This window comes from Anolis carolinensis, chromosome 2 (assembly GCF_035594765.1).
Source record: "Anolis carolinensis isolate JA03-04 chromosome 2, rAnoCar3.1.pri, whole genome shotgun sequence".
NCBI lineage: Eukaryota > Metazoa > Chordata > Lepidosauria > Squamata > Dactyloidae > Anolis > Anolis carolinensis.
The window spans coordinates 264,374,802-264,391,760 of record NC_085842.1 but is presented as its reverse complement, the minus strand read 5'-3'; the positions used below and the strand labels follow the sequence as shown (position 1 = coordinate 264,391,760).

Sequence of the window (16,959 nt, the reverse complement as noted above, 5' to 3'; positions counted from 1 at the left end):
ACTAGGCCACCTAGTGTGTTTCCATGGCTGAGCAATGATTCAAATCCTTGCCTCCAGAGTCACAGCCCGATGCCCAAGCTGCTACACTAGGGCTTTTTAACCAGGGGAAAGATTTCAGGAGGTCTGTGAGCTTGAATTGAAAAAAACATTATCTTTATCTTCTCTGATCATTAACTGAAATCTAGCATTCCCTTCCCTTATGAATGAATGCAGTAAATGGTATTGTTCCATTATTACAGTAGGTAAAGGTTTTCCACTGTTTTCCAGTTGTGTCCAACTCTGGGCATTGGTGCTCCTCTCCATTTCTAAGCCGAAGAGCCATGTCCGTAGACACCTCCAACGAAGGTCATGTGGCTGGCATGACGGCATGGAGCGCCGTGACCTTCCCGCCAGAGCGGTACCTATTGATCTACTCAAATTTACATGTTTTTGAACTGGTAGGTTGGCAGAAGCTGGAGCTGACAGTGGAAGCTCACTTCGCTCCCCGGATTCGAACCGACGACCTTTCGGTCAGGAAGTTCAGCAGCTCAGTGGTTTAACCCACTGGGCCACCGGGGGATCTAGTATTCATTTAATATCACATTACAGTTGTTGCATATCTCAAAAAATTGCTTATGCTCACCCGTAATTTGAAATTATGATAATTGTTAGACCCTACGCTAGATCACAGTCCTGGTATGTATGAACTAAAATTTAATTTAAAGACATGTCAATGTTGAGTGTCATAAAACTATCTTGCTACATTCTGAGAAGGGCTCGATGGTTTTCATCTAATAAAGGAAACAAAAAAGGTTAAGAACTCTTGTCCTACACCATGCGAGTTCTTAATATAGTAAGGCTGAAGGCAAAACATATATTACTTCTTGAACTGGGGAACAATTAACCTGTGTTGCATGCAGATCATGGATAGGAGTGCCTCATTTCAACCAGTTTGGATCATAGTGCAAAAAGACCTTAGTTAATGTTGCCAAGAAACTGTGGGTAGCTCTGCAACAAACATCCTAACCTGGACGTAAAGACATTGTGAAATCACATTTCAATTTGGTGTTTGAAGCAAATTGGTATCACCAGTGGGATGGTGTTATATGACTATCATTAGCAATGTCATTAGGAAGAACTCCCCAAGTGTAAAGTGCAGTTCAACAGTGAAACTTGGAATGTGGTGGAGGCTCCTTTGGAGACGTTTAAACAGAGGCCGAGGGTGCTTTGATTTGTGTTTTCCCCGCATAGAAGGAATTTGGACTGGGTGGCCATTGGGCTCTCTTCCAACTCTTGATGTTGGAAATAGCAACCTTCTTCAAGCCTCCACTAGTAATTTGTTTGTATATTATTCTGTTTGCTTACTGTATTGTATATGTGTGTTTTGGTATGCAGCTTTTCCTTTACTCTGTTTCTTGAAGTTGTGGGAGGGGCCGCAGGCCACATAATCAGATCTGGGACTGCTGAGATCTCAGACTCCATTTTAGAACACAGACTTCAGACTCCATTAGAGCACAGACCCCAAGAGACGCCATGAGACTTTAGACTGATACGAGCAAACTCATGTTGCTGTTGATTGTAAGAAAGATGCCATGTTATCTGCACAGAGAAACTACTTAAAACCTATCTGTAACTGGATTGACAAGCTACCGGTATGTATCCGTATGCTGAATACATGAAGGTTGTGACTAAACCAGATACGTTACTTCTAACAAAGTCTACTTTATTTTTATCTCTTGAGAGCATGAGTTTATTTTATGTCAGGAGTGACTTGAGAAACTGCAAGTTGCTTCTGATGTAAGAGAATTGGCTGTCTGAAAGGACGTTGCCCAGGGGATGCCCAGATGTTTGATGTTTTACTATCCTTGTGGGAGGCTTCTCTCATGTCCCGCATGGGGAGCTGACAGAGGGAGCTCAACCACTCTCCCCAGATTAGAGCCACTGACCTGTCAGTCAGAAGTCTTGCTGGCACAAGGGTTTAACCCATTGCGCCACCGGGGGCTCCATGATATATGGGAGAGTATATGTTTTTGGGCACTGCAAATAACACTTCTGAAACTGCTGTTTTTATGCATTTACATAATCTGTTCTTAACAGATCAGAGACAACTAGGTTATCAGTCTAACAACTGAAAGCCAAACTGTCTTGCATAAGTACGTGGTCATATACAGTAGAGTCTCACTTAGCTAACACTTGCTTATCCAATGTTCTGGATTATCCAACACATTTTTGTAGTCAATGTTTTCAATACATCATGATATTTTGGTGCTAAATTCATAAATACCATAATTACTACATAACATTACTGCATATTGAACTACTTTTTCTGTCAAATTTGTTGTATAACATGATGTTTTGGTGCTTAATTTGTAAAATCATAACCTAATTTGATGTTTAATAGGCTTTTCCTTATTCTCTCCAACATATTCGCGTATCCAACGTTCTGCCGGCCCATTTACGTTTGATAAGCGAGACTCTATTGTGCCACTGAAGAGAATATTTTACTCAAACTGAATTTTTGGCTCTTCTCTGGAAGATCATACTTTATGATTTCCAAATGGTTGTGAATGCCATTTTTCTCCATAAGGCTATGGAAATTCTGGTTTTCCAAAAGGTTTAAGATCTCTAAAAGGTCATGCCTTTCCAATATGGTTCTACGAGTCCTTCTGATGGTATTTTGCCTGCCCAAGAGTGGTGCCCCTGGGCAGAGAAAGCACTGGGGTGCCTCACCCAACACTTTCAGAAGCTTAGACTAAAGACCTTGGAAGACTGCAACTCTCTGGATTCGGTAGCACTGGGAAGGGAGTCATACTGCATTCATTCCACAGTGTAGGTGCACCCCAGGAAGCCCAGGAGGGCGAGAGCATAGTAGACTCATAGTAGAGCTTTGGAGAGAGAGGAGAGCTCTCCTGGCCTGACTCACCGAGGAAGGGCTGAAGCAAGAGCCCCGGCCCACGCCCGAGGAGAGCAGTGTCTGTGGGGCTGGCGCGCCCACGTGCCTGCCTCTCCCCGCCTTTCTCTCCCTGAGGCAGGAAACGGTGGAGCAAGCCCTCCACTCCAAGGCTGAGCGGCGGGCTGGGCTTCCTGCGCCCCCAGCTGATGCTGCTTCTTCTTCTTCCTCCTCCTCCTCTCGCCCACCTTTCCAGCCTCCCCCATCTCCTCTTCCACCCCACTGTCGCCTGGAGGAGTTGCAAAGGCCGCCCCTTCCTCTAAACCCTCCTCCTCCTCCCCAGCGAGAAGACTCCGGAGTCGGCGAGGCGGTGCAGCCCCGCGGGTTCCCTCTCCTGCTTTGCCTTTTCCTCCACGGGCTACACAGTGAGTGACTTGGTTTCCAAGGAGGTGGCGAGCGGGAGCCTCAAGGACTGCGCGGGTGGGGAGAGAAAGAGCAGGGTCCTACGGAGGAGGAAGAGGAGGAGGAGAGAAGGCATGCGAGGGGGCTGCGTCTGTTTGTGGGTAGACTTTCTAAGTCAGGAAGGAGCCCTCCCCGACCTTTTTGCTCGCCCTCTTCCCTCCGAAGGGACTTACTTGTGCTTTGTTTTGTGCTGCAGCAACACTTTTCGAATGAATGCAGCTGGGCATCGCAGTCCATGCGATGGCATCCTAGGGTTTGGGGAGGCACCAGCAGTCTTTGGCAGAGAAGGCGAAAGACATTGCAAAACCACTACCTCCATAGTTTATGTTATTGAGCCATGGCAGTTTAAGTGGTGTCCAACTGCACTCATTCAACAGTGTAGATCAGACATGGGCAAACGTAGGCCCTTCTGTGTTTTGGACTTCAACTCCCACAATTCCTGACAGGCTGTTAGGAATTGTGGGAGCTGAAATCCAAAACACCTCGAGGACCAAAGTTTGCCCATGCCTGTATAGCTGCAACCTTGGACTTCACCAATACCTGTAGGTGGGGGTTTTCTGTCTTGTTTGAAATTACAGTAGAGTCTCACTTATCCAACATTCGCTTATCCAACGTTCTGGATTATCCAACGCATTTTTGTAGTCAATGTTTTCAATACATCGTGATATTTTGGTGCTAAATTCAAAAATACAGTAATTACTACATAGCATTATTGCGTATTGAACTACTTTTTCTGTCAAATTTGTTGTATAACATGATGTTTTGGTGCTTAATTTGTAAAATCATAACCTAATTTGATGTTTAATAGACTTTTCCTTGATCCCTCCTTATTATCCAACATATTTGCTTATCCAACATTCTGCCGGCCCGTTTATGTTGGATAAGTGAGACTCTACTGTATTTGATTTCAGATGGTGGAAAACCCGTACTTGACCCCATCTCTACTGACCATTTAATGCAATGGTTCCCAACCTTTTTTTGACCAGGGACCACTCTCCAACATTAGTACCAAAAGGGCTTGTTGTTGTTTATTCATACAGTCGCTTCCGACTCTTTGTGACCTCATGGACCAGCCCACGCCAGAGCTCCCTGACAGCCATCGCCAGTCCCAGCTCCTTCAAGGTCAAGCCAGTCACTTCAAGGATAGCATCCATCCATCTTGCCCATGGTTGGCCCCTCTTCCTCTTTCCTTCCATTTTCCCCAGCATCATGATCTTTTCCAAGTTTTCCTGTCTTCTCATTATGTGGCCAAAGTACTTCATCTTTGCCTCTAATACCCTTCCCTCCAATGAGCAGTCGGGCATTATTTCCTGGAGTATGAACCAAAAGGGTTACGACTTTAGATTTGGTTTGGTTATTTGGGGTGCTGATTCAGAAAATTGCATTGGATATACCACATCAGCTCTAGTTTCTGATACACAGAACATATGCCATCCCGTAATCTCTGTCTGCTTCTTTACAGAAAACCATATTTAATAATTAAAGTTGATGTGGTCTATCCAATGCAATTTTCTGAATCAGCACCCCAAATAACTCCAGGAACAGGCCTAAAAATGAAGACACCAAGGCCACCCCTGCTTCCAGGTGCCACATAAAATGGCTCCGCTCAGGGGGAGGGAGGAGGAGGAAAAGCAGCAGTCAGGAGGCTTGTGGTCATGCCTTTTGTGGGTAGTCAGCCTCTCCCCTCCCACCATCCCCATTGCCTCGGCACCATAAGAGGGTTTCATGAGAAGAGTTGCCCTTGTGGCAACGGTGTAGTAACGGTGAGGCCGCAGACCATATTTTAGTTCTTAGGGACTACTGGTGGTCCACAGAACACAGGTTGGGAACCGCTGATTTAATGCACTGAATGAAAGAAAGCTCTTAATGTGCATCAGTGTTATGTGGCTTGTGTAATTGCCGTCCGATCCTCAAACCGGTTCCAGATTGTCCAGTGTAAAACTCCTTGCTTCAATACTGCTTTGAAACTGCATTAAATGATCAGTGGAGACGGGGGTCTTTGTTTATAATTCCTTAATGAGATAACTTGGAGACGGGGCCCAGGTCTAAACACAAAATTCATTTATGTTTTATGTACACGTTATAGACATTGACAGAAGGTAGTTTCATACACAATATTGTGAATAATGTGGTGCATGAAATAAAAGTTTGGGTATCTTCAACCATCAGTAGCCATAGTTGTCACTATCGCAGACACTCATTTTGGATTCTGGAGTACTTTGGATTTTGGAACTCCTGAAAAGGGGGTGTTCAACCTGTATTTCCACCTTGCAACTATAGGCCAGTGGCATCAAAGCAACACAGCAATATCTTGAAATTCTCCAACCCTCTTGGGTGGCTGAGATAGTGACACCTTTGTTTGCTGATGGCTCAGTATACACCAACTTTATTTCATGTACGAAATCATTAAAATGTGTAGAAAGCTGCCTTCAAGCTGTGTGTATTAGGTGCATATGAAACACCTTATATACAAAGCCTGAAGGTAATTTCATACAATTTTGTATTATGGAATAATTTGATTTCCTGTTAAGGGATGTTCAGCCTGTAATCCAAAACCTGAAATCCAAAACACTTCTGTTTCCCAGCCTTTCGGATAAGGGACACACAACCTGTCAGAGTAATCAACAGAAACAAACAATAGTGGTGGCTATGATGAATGCCCTGTATTCTGGAACCCAGCCACTCTTGATTTTGAGACAACATTTGGAAAACATTAGGTGGGAGTGAGTGATGAATCTTTTGCTTTCAGTACAAATGTTCTGCTACCTGGGTGTTTGACAAACTCTTTAAGAAGAGAGACAGAGTGTGCTACTATTGTTTTGGATTAATTATATGAAGACATGAGATCACATGCAAAGTGACTAAGTTTCCAGTGAGCAATTGGGATTTCCACATAGGAAGAAGTAGGTCTCTATTAAAATTGGCATTTTTGTTGTTCCCAAAGACAGCCTCAAGGAACATGGTCTGCTAAAGATTTCTGTGTTAGGTTGTGTGGAAATGAAGATGTATTTCTGTTTGGCAAATCCACAAGTTAGCATCCAACGTGCATTTTCATTTCCATTCTGTTCCTTTTCCTGGATCTTAACTGAACTTATTTTGTAGAGTCCTAAAAAACTGCCTCCCTGAACTGCACTTTCCTGTCTATTTCTTTTCCTTGGAAACTAATGAAGGAAGACATACGTTCTAGAAGTCAATAGGATCTAAGCTTCAAGTCTGCATGTGGTATTCCACACCTAGATATTTAAATATTACATGGAAATGGAAGTTCCATTGTAAGATTAAATGAAAATTTAAAGCCTCAGGACTATTACTTTCTTTCCATTTATTCAGAGGAATTTTAAAAAAGCTCTCACACTTCTGTACTATACAATTAACATAAATTATAGCTTGTATGAATTAGTGTGTGTGAATGAAAAGATGCAGACACATTTCTTCATTTTTCTCTTTTTAATGAACCTAAATATGAGTTAACCGGTTTTTTTAAATGTCCTATTGTTTCAGGTGTTAGGAATAAAACTTTTAAAGCAAACTAAAACCAGGAAAGATAATTCATTAATTCAAAATTGATATTAATTGCTAATCGTCTGAGAGTAGTTCAAACTAAGATGGCCTTAACTGTTGATAAAATGTGTTCAGAATGCTTGGCTATCATTTACAATGCATAAGGCATAAAAGTCAAATCTATCTATCTATCTATATATATGTATGTATGTATAAATAGATGTAATGTAGGACCGAGTAAACAACAAAACCACTGAACCAAATCACACCAAATGTGGCCACAAAGGACATAGTCACCCTATCTATGTCTTTAAACAAAAAAACCTAGAACAATAAAGTCAAAATAAGAGGCTGAGGAAGAGCCATTTTCAACCCTGGCTGCCAGTCAGAAGGGTAGGCCTAGGCCCCTCCCGCTCTGTCTCCTAGCAACCCCCTCAGTCACAATGGCACCGGGGGACAGCCAGGGTTCAGTTAGGCCTCTTCCACACTGCCTATAAAATACAGATTATCTGATTTGAACTAGATTATATGGCAGTGTAGATTCAAGGCCCTTCCACACAGCTATATAACCCAGAATGCCAAGGCAAATAATCCACAGTATCTGCTTTGAACTGGATTATTTTGAGTCCACACTACCATATTAATCCAGGTCAGTGTGGCTTTTATACAGTTGTGTAGCAGGGGGCCTCATATAATCCAGTTCAAAGCAGATGACATAAGATTATAAATATAATATATAAAAATTACTGTGGTATAATAAAACAGAATAATATAATCTCAAAAATCAGGACAGTAAATAAAGAGCAACACTCTAAAAACAGGGATTCCCCTAGGTATAACACAGCCAGGCACTGAAGCTGCAAGGCTATTCAGTTCAATTCAACCAGACCAACAAAGTATTAACCTTGGTAGAAGGCTGCCAGGCTTTGAAGCAGCAATACTACTCTGTACTATTGAAGCTGACCAACCAAAGATTCCCCTAGGTAGCAAACAGCCAGGCTTTGAAGCAGCAAGGCTATTCATTGCAATTCTAGCAGCCCAAAAAACATTCCCCTAGAACGCAAGTACCCAGGCTTCCAAGCAGCAAGCCTATTCCACTGCATTGCAGCTCACCAAACAAGGATTCCCATAAGAAGAAAACGGCCAGGCTTTGAGACAGCAAGGCTATTCACTGTGATTCCACCTGGTCAACAAAGCATTCCCATAAGCCATAGCAACGTGTGGCCGGGCACAGCTAGTGTTATATAAATCTTGAAGTTAGGCATATGATTTTGATCTAAGTATGCAATTTTCATAATTTTTGTCAGTGTGGTGGTATTGGGAAAGGCTTCATGCTGCCTACAGTAGAATGTATCTGCTTGAGTAAAACAGCTTATCTGTAACATTTGAAAGATATTTAAAAATGAACGTTTACTTTATTTGTAATCAAACTAGAATGACTAACCATGTTCTTGCTCCTCCTGTGACCTAAAGCAAATATTTGCTATTCTTTTCCTTTGAAACCATGAGTTGATACGTCCATTTAATTTGTGATTCATGTCTGGGTGGGTGTTGTGCAGGAAGTATAGAACATACATCCTTATCTTCACATTAAATTGATGTTGTTCATGTTGATTGTACACACTAGATGTCAAATCCATTTTGCTTGCGTGTTTATGCCAGGCTATTGTCCCAAATTTCAGTGAAAGCTCATCTTAAGCAAAAATTGAGTCAAGACCAGAATTAGAACTACCTTCACATCAGTAAACACTTATAAAGGAAATATCGGCCTTCAATAAACCATTCTTAGCCAAGAAACCAATCCTGTGTTTTGCCTGAAATTGCAAACAAAGTTATTTTTCAAGTATTTGTTCATGTTATCTGTTTCTACTAGTCAGTAGTGGGGCAAAGATTATGAAGGGTAGCGAATCTTCTGATGATCTTACTGGTATATTTGTTTTTTACCCAAAGTTAATCCTTGGTATTTTAAGCTAGTCTTTATAGCCTTGAGATCTAGAAACACTCTCTAAAGAGGAAGATGAGATTTTTGAAAGATTCTTAATTCTAAACCAAATACCAGTATTTGCTCTTTCAAGGTGTGATTTTTGAAATACCAGAAAACAATCTCACAAGAAAATATGGTACTCAAGAGAACACTTTGTGTGTGACAGTTGTGGTTCAGTGATTCTAGTTATACAGTAGGATGAGGCATTTCTGGCATATTGTTCAGAAAAGAATGCTTGGATAGTATCCACATACAGGAATTTTGAGACACAGGATAAACAAAGAGATCAAATTGAAAGTCAAACTGCACTCAGAAAAATGGAGTAATTTCCAAAATAGGATTATGAAAAAAGAGACCAAAAGACTGAGCTCCCATGTGTCAAAGTCAAGATCTTCAAGCCAAATACAGCCCGCCATATCATTTTATGTGGCACTCCAGATGCTGAACTATAACTCTTTTATTCCTCATCATTAGACATCACGACTAAAGCTGATGGGAGTTGTGATACAGTAACATTTGGAAGGGTGCAGTCTGTTCTGTTTCGTCAGGATAGTGTGGTTTGAATTTAGATACAGATCTTGTGGATATGATGTCTGAAGTTAAAATGCTCTTCAACCTTTCCATTACTTCAGAGCTGTTGAGTTATAATTTGCGTTATCCCCAGTCCACATGGCAGATAATCAAAAGAGTTGGAAATTGTCGTTCAGTAACATCTGAGGACCCTATCCGGGTAAAAACCAAAGAGCACTGATCACTATGTAGCTGTATCTGGTGCTTGTAAATGGAAGTGGCATCCAGAGCATCGCAGCCACTACTGTGTTTTGAAAACTATGTGTTGTGCTCCTTTCTTATTGCATTCCTATTCTGTGTAGTTTCTGGACTGCTTTCACATGAGTTATGTGGAAGATAGCAATGGACTTCCCTTTTCTGTCCTCAAGTCCTACCTTTCTTTTTGTCCTTCCCCACAATCATTCTGTTCATTTCTGCTGCTAATTCATTCCATTGAGACCCTTCATACTAGAGGCACCCTCTTACCCCATCCCTCCATATTTGATATCATGGCTTATGCAGTTACACAATAAAATGACCCAGATCTCTCCTTTGTCATTAGGAAGCAGTGCTCCTACATATTCCTTTCTTAATAGGTCAGTTATGGGGAATTAGGTAGGGTAGAACAGACTAAGCAGAATGGTCTGCAGGCTGGAACAAAGATGGGCGGGAAGCTGTAGCTGCAGCTGCAGAGCTCAAGCCCTCTGTGCCTATTGTTAGCAGCACCCCAGTGTCTAGTTATTAGATAGTTGTCCCAATGAGATCCTTGGATATGTGGAACATTATACTATCACATAAAATAGATTTGTCTAACTAGTCAAATCATTCTAAATTAATAGGCAGTAACTAAGATGTAGGAAACAGACAAATAATAGAAACAGGATTGAACAGATTTAGCAATGATCATTGCAACTATTGTTGGAATTTTATATAGCCAAAACTAACATCCCACTTATTTTCTTGGGTCTGCGCTACGTATGCTTATGTATGAATCCTACCCATATTGCTAAACTTTGGAAAACAAACCTTTTCTAGCTGAAATAATCAACTTTGGTTATTTGTGTGTATGTTAGTAGTATTAACTGAATTAAGATCTAGTAATTTCTAAAAGATGGACTCGGTTTTAAATCACCATATCTCTGCAACCGTGAATGAAGTTCTTACCCCTTGAAAAGGTAAGGCATAGACTTTCAAATGCTTATTCTCAAGGCACAAGCGGACCCCTAGTCTTAGCCATTTGCAAGATGGTGACCCTGCAACATAAGGCCTAATGAAGTATTCTCCATTTGTGTGTTGTTTGTGGGGGGGTGGTGGTAAATTTGTTTCTGGCTCAAAATGGTTAGTAAAACTTAGTAACTATTTTTTCTATCATGTCAGAAGCGACTTGAGAACATACTGCAAGTCACTTTGGTGTGAGATAATTGGCCGTCTACAGAGACGTTGGCCAGGGGATGCTGGATGTGATAGTTTGGATGCTTCTCTCATGTCCCCGCAAGCTAGAGCTGACAGACAGGAGCTCACCCCATCTTGCAGATTCGAGCCAGCAACCTTCAGGTCAGCAGCCCAACCTTCAGGTCAGCAGTTCAGCCGGCACAAGGGTTTAACCCATTGCACCTCTGCAGCTCTGTAATAACTCATTAAACTGTGTATAACATAACTGTTGTAACCGTCCACAAGTTACAAACAAAATAGGTTCTGTAGGTTTGTTCTTAGGTTGAATTTATAAGTTGGGGCAGGTACATTTCTCAAGTGAAACTCCGGATAGATAAATAGACAGATAGATGCAATCGTTTTTCCCAAATCAGCAGATATTTTTTCTTGTGGTGTTTTTGAGTTGCATCAGAAATCATTCGCTATTGTGAACTGCTGTCAAGTAGACTTCAATTTATGGTGAGAGCTCAAAATCACCTTGTTATCAACAGTCCTACTCAGGCCTTACAAATGCAGGACTGTGGTTTCCTTTACAGAGAGTAAACCACATGCATTATTCTCTTCCTCTTTTATAACTGACATCCACTTTGCCAGGTAGCATTATCTTTTCCTGTAAGGCACACATTCACTTTAGCCCTCTTGGCATCTATTTAATCTAGGACCCATTTATCAGTGATTTTGCCAGTCCCAATTTTGCCCACCTACAGAACTTTTCACTAACACAACATTTCACATGAGTTGATTTTCTAGCTTACTTCACTCCCCAGCTTTCACAACCATACATAGAATTTGGAAGGACAGTGGCATGGGCCATCCTAACTTTGGTATTCATTGATATACCCGTACACTTGATAATGTTATCTAGTTATTTCATAGCTGCCTTTCTAAGTCCAAAGAGCGCTGGTGCTTCGCCTAACTACAAACCCCAAAGTTCCATAGCATTGGGCCATGTCAAAGTGGTGTCAAATTGCATTAATTCTGCTGTGTAAATGCATGCTTAGTCTTCTGATTTGTTGACTGAAGTAAAGATACAAGAAATCTTGAACTATTTCAGTGTTGTCTTTGTCTTCTTTAAAGTTATGTAAACCATTTATGATCATTATTTGTGTTTTCTTAATGTTCAACTGCCAATAGGCTTTTATACTTTTTTCCTTATCTTTCTTCAGTTGTCGTTCCAAGTCATTTTCTGATAATTTGGTGTTATCTGCATCTTAAATTGTTGGTGTTCTTTCTTCCAATTTTCACACCCCCTTCCTCAAAGTCTATATGTTCAGCTCAGAAGTGAAACAAATACATGATAAAATGCAACCTTGTCTGAGTATAAAAACAGAAACATGTGTCTTGAGGAAAAGGAAGAACTTAGCTATTTATTACCTTTTTGTACCTTGCTTTTGCACCAAGAGCCTGTCTATGGTTGATCTGCTTTCTTTTACTTTCACAACAATCCTGAGAAAGGTTAGACTATGATTAGTGTTACCTTCATGGCTGAGTGAGGACAATGAAAGTGATAAAGTAGAATTAGAGTATTAAGGACATGGAAAAAAGATGGGCAATGTTTTGTCTCTAGATGTTGTTAGAATACAACTCCCAAGATTGGGGTGCATCTACTACATTGTAGGGATGTATCAACACTGAAGAGAAAATACATGTCTAAGCTGTATGCATCCCTTTGGCGTAGAAGATGATCGTGGCTTTGGTTAGAAACAAATCATTATTTTGAGAAAAATGATTTCAGAACTGTTAAAGCTATACAGCAGGAGCCAGTTACAGGACAACATATACATTCTGGGTTAAAACATCTTCATTGACAATCAGTTTGTTTCTGGGCAGACTTACAAAGCCATATATGGTTTTGGTCCAGAATGTCTGAAAGCTCATATATCCCTATATGAACCTGCCACTGTCTTAAAATACTTGAAGGAGGGATTTCTCTGAGTCCCAACTCCATCACAGGGTCTTCTAGACAAAGCATGATCTATAGGCTGCAGTTGGCCACCAGGGCCATTTTTGTGGGCTTTAGACAAATGCAAATTTTGCTCCGATATGCCCCAAACTTACCAGTTACCAGTAGTTAGTAATAATCCCTCATCTTATCTCATGGCTGCTAAATTTGTTCAGGAGTCTTTTATTACAGGATTGTCAAAGTCTCTGTGTTTATTTAAGTTCCCTGCAATAAAACCATTCTTGCATATGGAGCAGTAGGCAGCTAAAGTCTGCATACAAGAATTCAATCAATTGCTAAAAAAAATCATTTGATAGATAAATTAAATAATTAAAATACTATCATTATCACTATAATTCAACAAATATTCAAGAAAGTACCCTAGCACTAGGAATGCAAAATAAGGTCGCGAAACTGTAAGGAAAAGATGTGGATACAGGGAATGATACTTTATGTTCACTACTGATAAATTCAGGCAAACATGGCATAATAATTGTGTTTACCTTCATTATTAACAGGAGGCAGTTTGTTGACCTAGCCCAATGCTGACTTGGAAATTGCTCTGCAGCATCTTGGGCAAGAATTATCTACTCCCTGGGATTTCTGTGTATTTTACTAAGCCATAATCCTCCATATATACTCATGTATAAATTGATTTCATATATAAGTACAGTAGAGTCTCACTTATCTAACACTCACTTATCCAACGTTCTAGATTATCCAATTGATTTTTGTAGTCAATGTTTTCAATACATCGTGATATTTTGCTGCTAAAATCGTAAATGCAGTAATTGCTACGTAGCATTACTGCATATTGAACTACTTTTTCTGTCAAATTTGTTGTATAACATAATGTTTTGGTGCTTAATTTGTAAAATCATAACCTAATTTGATGTTTAATAGGCTTCTCCTTAATCTCTCATTGTTATCCAGCGTATTTGCTTATCCAATGTTCTGCCGGCCCGTTTATGTTGGATAAGTGAGACTCTACTGTAAAGGGCAGATTTTCGGTCGAAAATTAAAGATTTTGATATGACTTGTGGTGAGTCAAGGGTCATTTCACAAAAATGGAAAAGCACTAATGTTAATTCCTGGTTATTGCCATTTTTCTACCAAGATACCAAAATTAAAAAAAAATTATCGCTCTAGTCAGAGAAGGGGATGTTTCATTTTAAAATCAAAGTTAAGGTACAGTATAGTGGCAAAAGGTAAGAGCTTAGTCAGTTCTTGGAGAAGCTAAAAGAAGCACTGATTTCCTCTTGGCGCTCTTTTGAAGGAGAGCACCAAAGAGTTGTTACTGCTGTTTCCCCACCCAGGTATTCAAAAAGGTCAGAAGTAGCACCATGTAGGAGAGAGTAAAAGGGGTTCTTTTAAGTCCTCCCAGGATGGACTGGGCTCTCACCTTTTGCCACTCTAGCTAGAGAAGGGGGTTATTCCTTTTTTGATAAGTTAAGGTACAGTACATTAATTGAGTCATTGATAAATTGCTCCAGGTTTTTGGATTGATTTTTTAGATCAGTCTAAAATTTCCTGACCTACACATGAATATACGCAGTATTCCCTAATGATTTTTTGAGAGACATAAATTGTATTTTAAGAAATTAAGTTCAAACAACAAAGCATGTCTCACACCAGTCTTCTATGTAAGATCTTTTGGCAGGTTGAACTAATGTATTGTAAAGCAGTTGTTCAGGTTATTTTAAGAAATGTGCTTTATTTATGTATGCAAGAGACTATAGGCAAAAACTGGAAAACAAGCAGTGGTTACAGTCACACACTATACCAAAGAACAGGATAGTCTGTTTCCTATTGCTAGAACAGAATGTGGAGAAAAGCACTCAATTTTTTATGATCATGGATTAAAGAATGTACATGATCATGGCCAAATAACTTAGGGCTGCTTAAGGAAAATAAATTCATTCAGATGTTCCCAGGGAGGATGTGGTTAGTTAAGGCAAATAATATATTTTAAGATATTTTCTCTTCTTCCTTTCTCTGTGCCCAAATAGTAGATATTTCAGGTTGATAATCTATAATGTTAATGTACCCCAAACATTTATATACATCTATGTTTTTTTAAATAGCTGGTTGGGGAATAACATAACATAGACATAACATAGTATAAGTATAATGATAGGTTCCTACACCACAAACAAGAAGAGCACTTCAGAATGTTCAGCAAATCATTTATCATCATCGGTGATCACTTGTGGCTGAGTATGAGTGTTTTCCAACAAGAGTCTTGGCAATGGGTCCATAAGTGACTGTAGAGACCTATTCTGGATCCACATGATTTTTCACAATGAGGACATAGTTTTCCAGATGGAAGGCAGTTCCAACAAGGATTTGCTTGACACACCTTCCTCTTGGCATGTTTCTTCCTTTTGCCATTTATTCATGCCTCTTCAAAATCCATAGCACTGTTGGTAATAGCTGACCTCCAGTTACAATACTCAGGTGCCAGGGCTTCCCAGTTCTCTGTTTATTCCACATTTTTTTAGGGTAGCTTTAAGGTCGTCTTTAAATCACTTTTGCTATCCACCTACATTCCATTTTCCGTTCTTGAGCTGAGAGTAAAGTAATTGCTTTGGGAAACGGTGATCAGGCATTTGGTTTATACAAAGGGAACAATATACATATACAAAATGAAACTAGAACACTCAGGAACCCTTGCAAAAGTGAACAAAAACATGTTTAACCTTACAGAGACCACTTGAAAGTTTCTTCAAAATGCATCCAGGAATGACTTTTTTCTTTCACCAAACCTCCAAATTTTATGATTTCCATTTTGGTGGCTAAACGTGCAGATGAACACCTTTTAGTGTACTTGATGTAGTTGGCAAAGCAGGTGTGTTTGTTTTATCTCTGTTGTGTTCTTCACACATACTGGGTGTAGCTGCTGTTTACTTTGCCTGTTGTAGGCAATCACACATAACTACAAGCAGGATTAGGTAGTGTAGAATATCATTCTTTTCCAACTCAAGCTTCTTTTTTACTGCAGACATGTTGCAGCAACCCAGCAGCAAAAGTTTCTCCAGTCTGCTTTTACCATCATTTTAGTGCTAAATAAACAAAGGATGAGGAGGAAAAGGGGGACTGGACATACATAAAAATCGGTTGTGAGTAGGAGCTTTATTATCAACGGCATTGTTAATTGAGATATACCTGTAGAGTTGTTTGAGTGTTCCTCTTTAAAATAACAATTTAAAAATGAAATATGTTTGATTCTAGAAAGGTTTCATAATGAAAAAGCATGTACTATGAATAATTTCCTCCATGTAGTAAATTTTTTTGAAATAATTGTATGAATGAATTGTATGTTCTCCCTTTGACTGAGGGTCATATAATACATGAGAAGGAGCCTCCGGTGGCGTAGAGAATTAAAGCCTTGTAACTTGAAGGTTGGGTTGCTGACCTGAAGGCTGCCAGGTTCGAATCCCACCCGGGGAGAGCACAGATGAGCTCCCTGTATCAGCTCCAGCTCCATGCGGGGACATGAGAGAAGCCTCCCACAAGGATGGTAAAAACATCAAAAAACATCTGGGCATCCTCTGGGCAACATCCTTGCAGACGGCCAATTCTCTCACACCAGAAGTGACTCAGGTTGCTCCTGACACCAAAAAAAGTACATGAGAGATATTACTTAACTTTTTTTGCAATTTTTACTATTTTTGTTGTTGATGTTTATTTGTTCAGTTGCTTCCAACTCTTCGTGACCTCATGGACCAGCACACACCAGACCTGTCAGCTGTCGCCACACCCAGCTCCTTCAAGAACAAGCCAGTCACTTCAATGATGCCATCTATCCATTTTGCCCTTGGTCGGCCCCTCTTACTTTTTTCTTCCCTTTCACCCATCATCATTATCTTCTTCAGGCTTTCCTGTCTTCTCATTAAGTGGCCAAAGTACTTCATCTTTGTCTCTAATATCCTTCCCTCCAGGGAGCAGTCGGGCTTTATTTCCTGGCATATGAACTGGTTTGATCTTCTTGTGGTCCAAGGCACTCTCAGAATTTTCCCACAACACCACAGGTCAAAAGCATCTTATCTTACTTCACTCAGCCATCTTTATGGTCCAGTTTTCACATCCATAGGCTACTATGGGGAATACCATTGCTGTACCCATGCGGACCTTCATTGCCAGTGTGATGTCTCTATTCTTCACTATTTTATCGAGATTGCTCATTGCTCTCCTCCCAAGAAGTGAAAGTCTTCTGATTTC

The 16,959-nt window shown here is 40.3% G+C and overlaps 1 protein-coding gene across 1 annotated transcript in view; it reads left to right on the top strand.

Annotated features, from left to right (window-relative positions):
- The first annotated feature begins 2,966 nt into the window (after positions 1-2,966).
- The window catches only part of tnfaip8 (TNF alpha induced protein 8), a 56,910-nt gene continuing 42,917 nt past the window's right edge, over positions 2,967-16,959 (top strand). Inside the window, exon 1 of the mRNA XM_008114046.3 lies at positions 2,967-3,294. Coding sequence (XP_008112253.1) covers position 3,294 — 1 coding nt within the window. The 5' untranslated portion in view covers positions 2,967-3,293. The remainder of the gene's footprint in view (positions 3,295-16,959) is intronic.